Source organism: Chiloscyllium punctatum, chromosome 1 (genome assembly GCF_047496795.1).
Source record: "Chiloscyllium punctatum isolate Juve2018m chromosome 1, sChiPun1.3, whole genome shotgun sequence".
Classification (NCBI taxonomy): Eukaryota; Metazoa; Chordata; class Chondrichthyes; order Orectolobiformes; family Hemiscylliidae; genus Chiloscyllium; species Chiloscyllium punctatum.
Genome location: NC_092739.1, coordinates 94,843,195 through 94,857,617, shown reverse-complemented (window position 1 = coordinate 94,857,617; position 14,423 = coordinate 94,843,195). Strand labels below are relative to the sequence as shown.

The 14,423-nt window shown below is 41.0% G+C and overlaps 1 protein-coding gene across 2 annotated transcripts in view; it reads left to right on the top strand.

The window, feature by feature from the left end:
* rab3c (RAB3C, member RAS oncogene family) overlaps positions 1-10,616 on the top strand; it is a 171,339-nt gene extending 160,723 nt beyond the window's left edge. For both annotated transcript variants that reach the window (XM_072571189.1, XM_072571179.1), the window contains exon 5: positions 5,632-10,616. In XM_072571189.1, the coding sequence (XP_072427290.1) occupies positions 5,632-5,819 (188 nt within the window). In that variant the 3' untranslated portion in view covers positions 5,820-10,616. The remainder of the gene's footprint in view (positions 1-5,631) is intronic.
* Positions 10,617-14,423: the final 3,807 nt, after the last annotated feature.

Sequence of the window (14,423 nt, the reverse complement as noted above, 5' to 3'; positions counted from 1 at the left end):
CCACCACAGGAACTGTAAACACCTCCTCCCTCACCTCTTTCCAAGGCCCTAAATGAGACGTCCACATCCATCAAAGTTTTACCTGCACATCCACTAATATCATTTATTGTATCCATTGCTCCTGATGCAGTCTCCTCTACATTGGGGAGACTGGGCGCCTCCTAGCAGAGCGCTTTAAGGAACATCTCTGGGACACCCGCACCAATCAACCACACCGCCTCGTGGCCCAACATTTCAACCCCCCCCTCCCACTCTGCCGAGGACATGGAAGTCCTGGGCCTCCTTCACCACCGCTCCCTCATCCCCGACGCCTGGAGGAAGAAGCCTCATCTTCCGCCTCAGAACACTTCAACCCCAGGGCATCAATGTGGACTTCAACAGTTTCCTCATTTCCCCTTCCCCCACCTCACCCTAGTTCCAAACTTCCAGCTCAGCACTGTCCCCATGACTTGTCCTACCTGCCTATCTCCTTTTCCACCTATCCACTCCACCCTCTCCTCCCTGACCTTTCACCTTCATTCCCTCCCCCACTCACCTATTGTACTCTATGCTACTTTCTCCCCACCCCAACCCTCCTCAAGCTTATCTCTCCATGCTTCAGACTCTCTGCCTTTATTCCTGATGAAGGGCTTTTGCCCGAAACGTCGATTTCGCTGCTCCTTGGATGCTGCCTGAACTGCTGTGCTCTTCCAGCACCACTAATCCAGAATCTGGTTTCCAGCATCTGCAGTCATTGTTTTTAACTATTTCATTGGAGGCAATTCAAAGAAGTTTCCTATGATCATCTCTGGTATGGAGGGATTGTCTTGTGAGCAAAGGTTAAACAGATTGGGAATCTACTCATTGGAGTTTAGAAGAACAAGCGGTGATCTCATTGAAACATGTGAGATTTTTAAGGGGTTTGACAGAGTAAAGTGCTGAGTGGATGTTTCCCATCATGGGAGTGTCTAGAATCAGAGGTTATAGTCTCAGAATAAAGAGACACCAAGTTAAGACTGAGCTAAGGAAGACTTCCTTCTTTCAGAGGGTTGCAACTCTTTGCCACAGAGAGTTGTAGTGGCAGAATCCTTGTGTATATTTAAGGCTGAGATAGATGGTTCCTGATCAGTAGGGGAACCGAGGTAATGGAGAAAATGCAGGAAAGTAAACATGAGGTATGTCAGGTCAGCCATGATCCTATCGAATGATGGAGGGGCCAAATGGCCTGTCCTTATTCCTATTTTTCATGGTCTAGTTATGGTCTTAACTGCCACCCTGAGGTCTTAACCGACTGGCAGCCTAACTCGCATGTTACTTATTTACCTAACCTTTTGCAGAAGTTGTCAAAGTGTCTGACTGTACTGCTGGACATTTAAATCACACAACAGAGCAACTGACTGCACCCAAAGGCATGTAGTTTCCTGGATGACTTCCTTACAGCAAGTTCCTGTCCAGGAATCTCCAGTATAAAAGACAGCTAATGGGAAGTGAGTAATTTTAATCATGTCTTGAGCAAACTTAGGTTTATGATCCTGACTGGAATAGCTAATCCTTCATCTTCTTGATAGAGTCAGGCTCTTCTGCTCCCTTCTAGATCCCACTGCTTGACTGTGTGACTCTGATGTCATTACTGCACCGTCGTCATAGAATCCCTCCAGTGTAGGAGCAGGGCATTCGGCCCACTGAGTCTACACCACCCTTCGAAGAGCATCCTACCCAGACTCTACCGTGCCCCCCCTCCGCCCCCCCCCCCCATACCTTTAATCCTGCATTTCCCATGGCTAACACACCTAGCCTGCACATCCCTGAACACTATGGGCAATTTAGCATGGCCAATCCACCTTACCTGCACATCTTTGGACTGTGGGAGGAAACCAGAGCACCCGGAGGAAGCTCACGCAGACACGGGGAGAATCAGCACACTCAACATAGACAGTTGCCCAAGCCTGGAATTGAAACTGGGTCCCTGGTGCTGGGAGGCAGCAATGCTAACCACTGAGCCACTGTGCCACCCTTTACATTATCAAGTCATTATTATATTTACTTCTGATGTAATCCGAATGAACATTGCTCCCAATTCGTGTGTCAATTCTATTTATATCTAAATATGTTTCCTTGTGTCGAAGAGTCAACGATGTGAGGCAAAATCTCAGCATAAGGAGTGCTCATTTGACACATTATAAAAATCAAATGGCAAACTATCGAAATGAAGAGTAAATAGGAAGTAGACATAGAAACAGAAATTGGATTCTGGATTAGTGGTGCTGGAAGAGCACAGCAGTTCAGGCAGCATCCGAGGAGCAGTAAAATTGATGTTTCGGGCAAAAGCCCTTCATCAGGAATCAAAAATGGCTGGTAAAACTCAGCAACTCTGGCAGCATCTGTATGAAGAAAGCAGAGTTAATGTTTCGAGTCCAGTGGCTTCGTCAGGATAACGTCACGACCGACACCACCAGACCTGCTGAGTTTCACCAGCAATTCCTCTTTATATTTCAGAACTGCAGCATCTGCAGTTCTTTGTTTTATTTAAGAAGTAGACACCACGGATTAAAAAAAAATGCTTATGTTTGTCCAATCTGATTAGTTCTTCAAAGAGATAAATGAGGGTATTGCACTGGATATGACCAACATGATTTTCTGACTTGATTCACAAAAAAAACCATGGGGAAAACTACTGAAAAAGATTAATGGATATGAAATTGCAAGGTATGATGATGCAAAATTGGATTCAGTAACTGGGTACAAGGGACGAAGCAGAGTGGGAGTTGATAGTAGCTTCCCAGAATATTTGTAGTGGGGATTAGTGTCGTACAGGATTGCTGCTACTCTTCATTGTCTACATCAATTATTTGAATCCAGGGCTAGAGGGAGCAATATCTGAGTTAGCAAACAATACCAACATAATAGTAATTGTAAGGATTAAAGCAAGTCACTAGGATGTATTGCTTTGATAATAAAATGTGCATTAATGTACAGTGATATCTGATACACACTCTTCTCTGGGTAAAATACCGGCAATGTGTGTAGATATTGATCATGATGCTGGCCTTACCAATATAACACCAAATTCAACCACTCCCCACAATCCTCATTCCTCCCATTTTGTGCTGAACCACCCCTGGAAGCATGTAAAATTTTGGCCAGAAAGTCAGGATGCACGAGTAAGTATTTTTTGATTAAAACTGGGTAATTATTGCACTTGAATATGGGAAAGGTTGGATTCTGTGAAAGAACAGAAGCATTTGAAGTTTGAGATTTGCAAGACATTTAAACCAGCTCCTAAAGTGGATAAAATAGCTCATCCAATCCTGAACGTTATTTCAAGAGGTCTCTTTTGAAAAATTTAAGTAGCTATATAGGCTATTGTGTATTTAGTGGCATAATTTGAATGTGTAAAGATGTTTATCACCACACTGATGGCTTTTAACAGTCTAAATTGCATGTCACCAGTGCAAGTCTGAATTTATCTCATTTGTATTTCCAATCTGTTCAGTGGTTAAAGTGGAATGTCTACCATGGAAGAAAAAGAAATACCAGCCAAGAAAACAGATGCACAATTGTTTTGATGTATTTGTAATTAAGGGAATAAAGTATCTTTTGATTTCATTGGAAATTAAATCAGACATGTTTTATAAGAGATGGAGGGAGCCAGGTGATATAATCAGCCCTGCCAAATCATCTAACTAAAGACATTTTTAATAATATATTCTCCTTTGCTTTTTACGGATTAAAAAAAAATCAGTTTTCACTATGTGAGAACACACTCGAGATTAAACATAGAATTGAAAGCCAATCTAGATGCTTTGACAAATGAGAAAGATCTTGAACATAAAGTTGGTTCCACTTTAGCAGAATGAATTGGATGTGGATCACCCATAAGTAGTGGAACAAAATCAGATTGAACCGCAAGAAATGCAAGGGAAAGGGTAGATGATGGTGCCAATACAGCTAAATTGTTGGAGATTGGAGATTGCTGATTGAGAGCTGTTCAAAGTAATCAGAAATTTTCAGGCTAAAAGTGAATGCAATAATGTATATCACAAGATATATCTGTACAAAGACTGAATTTTGGACAACTGATACAAGAGGAAAGTCAATACAATGCCAATTTAGAAAAAGGACAGAGGTAGGCAGAAGTAAATTTCTGAATATAAAGGGTATGCTAACAAGAAAACTGAAGCTTGTAGTGAGGGAAAAACTCATAAAATGCTATGTTCGATAAAGTTATCATAGGCCTCTGTAACCTGGTCAATAAGGAAAGCTCTGTGGAAAACAATAGAAGCCTTTGAAGTATGGATGCTAAGACTTTTGATAAAGTTTCCATTTACTAATTGAAAAGGCTAAAAGAATTCTAAAGAAGTGACTTTCGAGAAGAGAATGTCACTGTTTTAGCCATTTGGTCAGAGCTGAAAATCTACACAGGGTATCTTTCAGAGGGCACCAGAAAGAGGTATTGACCCAGGCATCATTGGATTATGGATGTCACGGAACACTTGCCGATGAGCTATAATAAACAGGCGAACAGATCTCCTATAGGAATAGCTAGAAGCAACAAAGTTGTATGCTCATTTTGAACACTCAAAGTAATTTCAGTATATGTGGCACTTAGCCTCATTCTTCATAGCAAAATGTATCCTTCAAAAACTCATTCAGCTACATCAGGTACTTCATCAAGTTAGCTGGTATAATTACCTTAACTTCTATTTCAGCTAGATACAGCAAAATTACTAAATACTGCTGGAGAGAATTAGTAGTGTGCCTATTAGAGTTAATAATTCATATATCATACCCCTCACCATCAGATTTTGATATTATCTACCCCAAGTATCTAGTATCCATTAAGCTATGGCCTTGCATATCACACCTGCATGCCAAAGATAATTACAGAACTAAAGCAAAAAGGAGACCGGAACAATAACAATGAGGATAATCTTCAAAAATATTTCCAGAATTTCAAGTGATATCCAATATTAGAATTTTTTTTTAATTCAATACCGCTCTGAAACCAAAATGGATTATGTTGATGTTATTTTGGGTATTTACTGATAATGATATGATCATTATAGTCAGTGACATTTGCTATTTTTGTAATCAGAAAATTATTTACATTGAACAGATTGATATAGTTACAATTTAGAAAAAGATCAGAGGTCCCACTGTTGATTAATATCCAATAATTCCTTCTGCAAATGGTTTATATGTGACAATCTGATGAGAATATCCCCAATACTAAATAAGGTGTTTGTATTCACCATCTGAGCTCACATGTACTGGGGAGTACTTGGGAGCCTCCTGGAACATGAATCATTGCCTTCACAAAACAAAGGCTGAAAGTCAAATCGGTGCCAAAGACCGAAAGCAAACCTGTAGTCCTTAAGGTGATGGGTACTCAATCTTCGAAATGGCTCAGTTGGGAGCTTTTAAGCCAAGATTAGCAGTTTTTGCCAAGTTAATTTACTGTGATTTTAACAATTACTCCGGGTAACATTCACACACTTTTTTAGCAGCTGGGCAAAGTAAATCTACAATCTCTCTTCTGATCCAGAGAAAGGGAAAATAAAACAAAGAAATATTGCACACAGACTGCTCTTTCTGTACATTTGTTTATCAACTGTTAATTGAAAAGCTAATATATTCTATTCTTTCCACAAGGCTTTGAATTTTTCGAAACCAGTGCCAAGGATAACATTAATGTAAAGCAAACATTTGAACGTCTTGTTGACATAATCTGTGAGAAGATGTCGGAAAGCTTGGACACAGATCCTACTGTTGCTGCAGGGAAACAAAACACAAAACTCACAGAGAATCCTCCTCCACAGCAACAAAACTGCGGATGTTAGTGACTTGATCATAGACATATGAAGAAATCGAATTGTGTCTATATTGCAAAGATTAGTCCTTAGTTATTAGTCCATGAAAATGTTACTGTGTGGCCTCTATATAATATTAAACAAACCAATCTATATTTATTTTTTGCTAGTCTGTGCACAGCACTGTTTCCCAAGACCTCTTGCATTGAAGCTGACACTTAGCCAACCTTTATTTATATTGGTATTGGTTCTGCAATTTTCCGTAGATTCAAGGTTTATGTGACTATTAAGAGGAACAGTGGGTTCCTAAATTCAGTGTACTATATTTCTAAATTTCTTAGATCTCCCTGCTTACTAGATTCATGTGGCCTTCCAAGCATTCCCTCAATGATAAATTAATAATAAACACCTTATCCTCAGTCTGCACAAAACTGTGAATTCAGTAATGAGATGTATGTATTTAACTTACTTGAAATTAGTTTGAATATTTGAATGAATATCCTGTATGTAGTAGTAGATGTTTATCCATCATTTATAGGAGAAATTATCAACCCTTGATCCATGATACGTATTTGAGAAAAAGAAGCTTTGCAAGATATTTGCAAGCAGCCTCAGATGACAGTTAGCTATCACATTCATGTCAATGTGAATGCGTTGCCTATTTGTATTGATGCAGCCAATACAATGTGTTAAGTGCAGAATCAGGTCCTGATTTTCAGAGCCATGTCCAGTAAGCCATTTCACAAATCAAAGAGTGAGATACATATGAAACAGTGTTCAAAGGTGGTCAGCCAATCCACTGGATCTCGAGGAGACTTGAAAGACTTGAAACTGAGTTGCTAAAATGTTATGAGGAAACAGATGTTACTGACACACTGTCATAATATTAAGTATTATGCACCCGAGTATACATTTCCAGTGTCCTGTCCTAGATACAGCATAAGTTAGACAGTTGGCACCTACAATGTAACTTTGGTTTTGGTAAGTGTAGTTTCCAATCCCCAGCTACCTGTTTCAAACCAGCCTCATTTGTAATTTACCACTGTTAGAATTAGGTTTATTGGCACACATACTCACATGAATATGGTGAAAAATTTACAAAGTTGCCACTTATGGTGCCAATCTTAAGTGCAAAGGTACCCAGGTACAGATTCCTAGGAATAAATTAGAAAGCTAAAGAAATAAGAAGTCCAGCATTAAGGACCTTCCAAGCAGAGGAGACGGAGGGGATGAGTCTGTGCTGGCCTCCTGTTCAGGTGGGCCTCATCTCCAGTCCAAGCCGAGCTGAGCTTCAAATCCAGGTCAGCCCTCAACTCCAGACTAGGCCAGGCTTCACCTCAAGGCTCTTGAGGCCAGAAGCCTGTACTGGCTTCACCTCAAAGCCAGGAGTCCGCGCTGAGACCAGGAGTCCGTGCTGAGACCAGGAGTCTGCGCTGAGGCCAGGTGTCTGTGCTGAGGCCAGGAATCTGCGCTGAGGCCAGGAATCTGCGCTGAGACCAGGAGTCTGCGCTGAGGCCAGGAGTCTGCGCTGAGGCCAGGAGTCCGCGCTGAGACCAGGAGTCCGCGCTGAGGCCAGGAGTCCGCGCTGAGGCCAGGAGTCCGCGCTGAGGCCAGGAGTCCGCGCTGAGACCAGGACTCCGCGCTGAGGCCAGGAGTCCGCGCTGAGGCCAGGAGTCCGCGCTGAGGCCAGGAGTCCGCGCTGAGGCCAGGAGTCCGCGCTGAGGCCAGGAGTCCGCGCTGAGGCCAGGTGTCCGCGCTGAGGCCGGGAGTCCGCGCTGAGGCCGGGAGTCCGCGCTGAGGCCGGGAGTCCGCGCTGAGGCCGGGAGTCCGCGCTGAGGCCGGGAGTCCGCGCTGAGGCCGGGAGTCCGCGCTGAGGCCGGGAGTCCGCGCTGAGGCCGGGAGTCCGCGCTGAGGCCGGGAGTCCGCGCTGAGGCCAGGAGTCTGTGCTGAGGCCGGGAGTCTGTGCTGAGGCCGGGAGTCCGTGCTGAGGCCAGGAGTCTGCGCTGAGGCCAGGAGTCTGTGCTGGCTTCATGCTGGGCATCGCTGATGCCACCCAAGGACGGAGGTAAGAATAAAGAAGGAGGAAGCATGAAAAGAGAAAAACAAACTGACAGAGTGTATGAGCTTTGGCTCAGGAGTCCTACTCCCTGCCATCTTAGAGATATTTTCTATTTTACCGCAGATGGAATATAGATCTCTTAAAAAGAATCATGTCCCATAACAGTCTTAAAGATAAGTTGTATTCTTCTTAAAAATGTATTGCTAATTTACCACTTCCTTGGTAGCTCACCAATCTCAGCAGTGTTTTTCCAGCATTTAGACCACATAAGTAAACCAATTACAAAAAAACTTTTTAGCTTCAAATGATGATGTATTATGTAATGTGTAATATTAACTGTAACAAGCGTTATCTTTCTGCTGTCTGAATTTTTATTTTTGTCTGATGGAAGAAAGTGTAAAATGATGGATAGGTGCTGAAGTAATCTGCGTTTTATATTTTTGTGTAGCCTCTATTGAGGGACAATAGGCCAATAAGTGCAATATTTCAGAATATATAGTGCATCTCTAATTCAATGCAGATATCTGTGCAAAGTTACATACTATAGGACTTGAAGTCAAACACATTTAGTGACATATCAGTTTTCACTTTGAATTAGAGTAGTCAGTTATCTAGCCATTTGCAAATCACTGATACATTAGATGAGCATCTTCAACAAGATGACATTTAGCTTCCATCATTTAACTCTGTTGGAAAAAGATATGAAAATGTAACGTTCAGAATTTCCTCACTGTAAAGCATAGGAGTGAATTTGAGTTGTTTTCCTAAGGTTTCCCACATCTCATCTGCCAAATAAATAAACAAGTGGGAGGACTTCTTGAAAATTCACCCACTATGTCTTTGTGGAATAAAGCTACACTTTATTCAAATTGAACAGGCAAGAAAACATTCTAAATATCCACTCACTAAATATCCACTCCACTCACTAAAAATCAGCAAAGTATAATATCGTATAGCAAATATTTAAGGGAGTCCACTTGACTCATCCTTTACCATTAATCTTTGGTTATGCCTAACAGCCTATCAAATGACTTCAATGATCTTGCTTTCATAGTCCGTTTCAAACACTGAAAACTTTTGACTGTCAAGGAACTTCTTAACATCAGTCTTAAAATTGCATTTCACCAGTAAACATCTGTTCCTCTTGACCTACTTTGTAGTGCAGTGTATAAGTGTACTGTTTTTCTACATTTTGTATTGCCTTTTATAACTCAATAAGATTCTATTCACACATCTCCATTCAGAGTTGAAGAGCCTACATTTCTCTAGTTTTTCCTCATAAACCTGTCCTCTAACACAAGGGATATACCTCATGGCTGTTCAGTGCCTCCAGGAATTGAATATATTTCATGTGTGTAGATACCAAATCAAGCCCTGGAAATGATATACTGGAGCCAGAATCTGCTAGCATGGTGTGTTATTTGCAGATCCTCAGAGACATTGTTGGTCTTGTGTAAATGTATGTGACACTATGTAAAGTTATTTTGAAAAATACAACTTGTCTGTGTAGCAAAAGTATTGAACATGTATGAGGTCTTCAGTGACAATTTTATGTTAGTGCCAGGAAAATTATTTCTGTGCATGAATGTATATTGAACTGTTGTGTGTGTGAATGGGCTTCTGATTGCGTGAAATTTCATTTTAGTACACACTCCTCAAGGATCTTGAAGTCTTAGAATTAATTGCATTATTGACTAACAATAAGGAATGGGTATGTTGTACAGTAGTAATTTGTTAAATTTTTCGGGGATCGAGCAGTACTGTGAGTTATACAGTAGGCACTTGTTGCTGAGACTGATGGGATAAAACTCCTCTAAATGCTGACTTTCCAATTCCCTATAAAATAGGTTTTGACCATTTAAATCCTGTTCCTATTAGACACGGTACAAAACCAATACTTACACCCAAACACAAAAGGAAGGTAGAAAATAAAAAATAAAACCACACTGCTGATACTTCTATGTTTGGAACTCAGCCATTTTACTGGGATAGAGGAAAAGAGATTTGTTGTGTATATAATTGTGCTATGTCTGACTTATGGCTTAATGCCGACATAGGCATCCAAAGTGAAAAAATTGCACTCTCCTCATAAATATCCCTCCCCTTGCCTTGTACAAAGTTATTTCTTTTTGTCATTGCTGATCTTGAATTCTATATCTTATGATCTCATCTGATGCTGTAATTAAAATGAGATAGTATGGTGCAGGTAGCTGAGTAAGTATCATAACAGGAACAGTCCGACCTGAACATAGTTTATTATTAAATAAAAGTTTACAGAGATTGTGCAGACTGGAGATACAGAGGCTAGTATTTACTGAGGCCTTTCTGGTGGACAAATATGAAACTGAACTGCCACATTTGTACATTCTACAAAGTCTACCACTGCCTTCAATATATTGGTTCAAGCTTGCAAGTTTTATTATAAATGTAATTACCCCAGTTACTAAAATAAAACCCTATTCAACACAACTTAACCCCCATCCCAGATTACGCTTACTGCCTGTGAAAACTTGGTGAGGTGGTGTCATTATAGACCTATTGAAACAGCTGTTTGATCAATGTTGTAATCCCTTTATATAAACATCAAAATAAAAAAAAATTATGTTGTTGTCTAAACCTGAAGGTTATGTAGGTGCATATTTTACCTCTTGTTAGAATTTGTTATCTATAGACTGTACAGTAGACCAGGTATTTTGTGTTTGTCTGTGAAAAATGTAAATGAATGTGTGTTTGAAAGGAAAATAAACTTGCAGAGACTATATCAATCACATTGGTATTCTAATGTTGCTCCATGTTTCTCTCCAAATATGAGATTATAACTCTCAAATTATTGTTAACATTATCAGATTGAACAAACTTTTTACCATTTCTTTGATTAGCATTTTACAACAGAATGTAGGCACTTTAATGAGCTAGTGACTGTACGAAACCAGCAAACAGAGCTTCAAACGGAGTGAGGACTTCCCCACTAATACCACAGATTTTAAATTCAGTTTCCTATATACACTGAGGTTGTGTATGGAGATAGACACCTGAGGGCAGAATCAGATCAGAAAAATTCAAACCAAGGAAAGGGAGACAGAATATTAAGGAGTGATTTTGATAGACAGTTGGGGTTTATTCCAAATGGATCGCAATGTCAGACAGTCAGCAGGGTCTGGAAGAACAGGCAAAAGGAGGACCACATGACAAGCAGTGAGCAGCACCCAGAACAGCAGTTAAGTAGAGGATACCGGAATAAAAACATTGCAAGAAACAGTCAAATCACAATAAAGCTGTAAGGCTGACCTTTCATACCCTATAAGGGTAAGGTTTGTCACTTACTGTGCAGACAGCAGTGAGACAGGAAGTGATTGGGGCAGCTGTTGCTTCACCAGATTAGGAGATAAAATCAGTGACAACATGGGAAATTCATGAGTTGATTGTTTGGTGAGTAATTGCTTTAGGAACACTTTATTGGAAATTTATCAGTTCCAGTAAGGTTTTTAAAATTTGCTTATGGGATGTGGATGTCTCTGGCTAAGCCAGCATTTATTGTCCAACCTTCATTGACTAGAAGACAGTTAAGAGTCAACCAAATCACTGTGGGTTTGGTGCCACATAAAAATGGCAGATGTCCTTCTCTGTAGGCCACTAGTGAAAACCAGATGGGTTTTTGCAACAATTGACAGTGGTCACATGGTGACCGTCACGCCTTTGTATTCCGGAATTTTTATTGAATTCAAATTTCATCATCTACTACATTGGTTTTGAATACATGTCCTCATTATGGATGGCAGGGTAGTTCATTGGTTAGAACTGCTATTTCACAGTGCCTGGACCTGGATTCTATTCCACCTTGGGTGACTGTTTGGAGTTTGCATATTCTCCCTACATCTGTGTACGTTTTGTCAGGGTGCTCTGGTTCCCTCCCACAGTCCGAAAATGTGCAGGCTGGGTGGATTGGCCATGCTAAATTGCCCATAGTATACAGGGATATGCAGGCTAGGTAGATTAGCCATAGGAAATGCAGGATTACAGGGATGGGGTGGGTCTAGGTGGGATGTATTTTGGATGGTCTTTGTGGACTTGATGGGCCAAATGGCTGCTTCCACACTATACAGAGTCTTTGATTCTATTGCATTCAGAACCTTGTTGCAGCATATAGATGCCTGGTCTAGTGACAGTACCATTACAGCATCACCTCCCCTGAGTTTGCCAGTAGTTGTAATGTTTAAAAAGCAAAGTTAAGTTAGGGCATGGCAGGGTAGCAAAGTCATGTGGAAAGTATGCTTTTTATTGGACCTGAGCACTGCTGACTCCAAATTCCAGGTTTCATGACTGGAGTCACTGTGGTGGATCTGCAAGCCTGAGAGCTCCATATACGGCACATTCAGAGAGGTGGCTACACCACTAACGAGGAAAATGGAGACAGAAAGGGAAATGGTGGCAATGTGTCTGTCCAAGAGAAACATACAAGTCATGCAGAAATCCTCTGACGTATAGCTCATTAATCACTTTGCGCGTTGGATACAGATAAGGGTTGGCTCATCGGAGAAGAAACAGAGCTATGTTTGTGGCACCATGGACAGCTCAACTGGACAGGAGGGGAAGAGGAAAAGTTCAAGAACGGTATTATTTGGAGATTCAAGAGTCAGGAAAACAGGCAGGCATTTGTTTTGGCCTTAGATGTGACTCTAGAATAGTATGTTGCCTACCTGGTGCCAAGGTCAAAGATATTGTGGAATGACGTCATGCGGCTATATACGGCTGGACATGAAAAGCCAAATATCATGATCCACATCGGTGCCAAGGACTTAGGTAGATGAATGGAGGAGGTCTTGAATGCAGATTTTAGGGGATGATGAAGAAAATTGAAAAGCAAAACATTTAAATCAGTAATCTCAGGGTTGCTTTCAGTCTCACGTAGAAACAGGAGATTAGAAACATGGAGAAACACAATAGGTTTGATAGCATCTGTGAAAGGTGAAATAGCATTAACATTTCAAGTCGAATATGACCTCTTCAGAACTGAAAAGGCTGGAAAATCATGGTTTTTTTATGCCAGCAAAAGAAGAGGAGGTGGAGCAAGTGAGACAGATTGTGAAGGTGCTCAGAGTGAAAGTCAAAGGCAGTGATAATGGTGATAAAGAAGTGATAGGGATGAATAACAAGTATACATGCTAGCTGTGAAAAGGATGGAATTGGCTTGCTTTGCTGAGAATAAAGCCAATATACACTGAGGTTGTGTATGGAGATAGACACCTGAGGGCAGAATCAGATCAGAAAAATTCAAACCAAGGAAAGGGAGACAGAATATTAAGGAGTGATTCTGAAAGACAGAAGCAAAGATAACAAATACAAAGCGTGTGATGTATGTAAATGATTTAGAGGAGAATATGGCTGGCATGATTAATAAGTTTGCAGATGACACAAAGATTAGGCAAGCTGTGGATAGTGAAAAGGATACAGACAGATATAGATAGGCTGGAGATGCAGATGGAGAACTGGTACAATAGAACTTAATCCAGACAAATGGGAGGTGATGTATTTTGGAAGGTCAAATGCAGCAAGGAAGTACAATAGTTGCCCTGTATGTGCAGGGAGTACGTTCCAAGATCTACCGCGGAAGCTGGAAACCATGGATAGAAGCGATCCCATTCATTTAAATGGGAAATTTACCTTCCCAGGAACCCCCGGTCCTCAGTTCCAGAATGTTCCGTATAATATGTTCAGGCTGCGGTAAACCGTGGGTAACTGAAACTGTGGAAAACAATTCTGTGGATACGGGGAGGGGGGGTCACCCTGTGTACAGTAAATGGTAGAACCCTTACTAGCTTCAGAATACAGAGGAATCTAGGCAGACTGGCCCACAGTTTCCTGAAAATGGCAATACAAATGGATAAGGTGGTCAAAAAGGCATATGGCATGCTTGCCTTTATCAGCCAGGGCATGATGTATAAAAATTGGCAAGTCATGTTGCAGCTGTATAAGACTTTAGTTCAGCCACTTTTGAAATATTGAGTAGAGTTCTTGTCATCATGCTACCAGAAGGATGTTGAGGTTTTTGAGAGGGTACGCAAGCAGTTTATCAGGATGTTGCCTGGTTTGAAGAGTATTAGCTAGGAGCACAAACTTGGTTTGTTTTCACTTGAACGTCAAAGAATGTGGGGCAATCTGATAGAGGTTTACAAAATTAAGGAAGGCATGGGCAGAATAGAAATATCAACTATTTGGAGACATAGGTTTAAGGTAAAAGGGGGTAAGTTTGAAGGAGATATGAGAGACATGTTTTACACAGAGAGTGGTAAGTGTCTGGAATGTGTTGCCAGAAGAAGTGGTGGAAGCAGTTGCAATAGCAACATTTAACAGTCATCAGAAATATCAATAGTAAGGAATGGAGGAACACTGACCCCATACAGGTGAAAGGTTTTTAGTTATGAACTCATCATAAGTTGGCATAATATTGGTGGGCCGAAGGGCCAGTTCCTGTGCTATCCTGCTCTTTGTTCTTTTTCTTTATCTACTGCAGATGCTGTTCAGCTATTACATGCTACACTGCTTGAAGTATTGTTCACATTGGACTGCTGTACTTC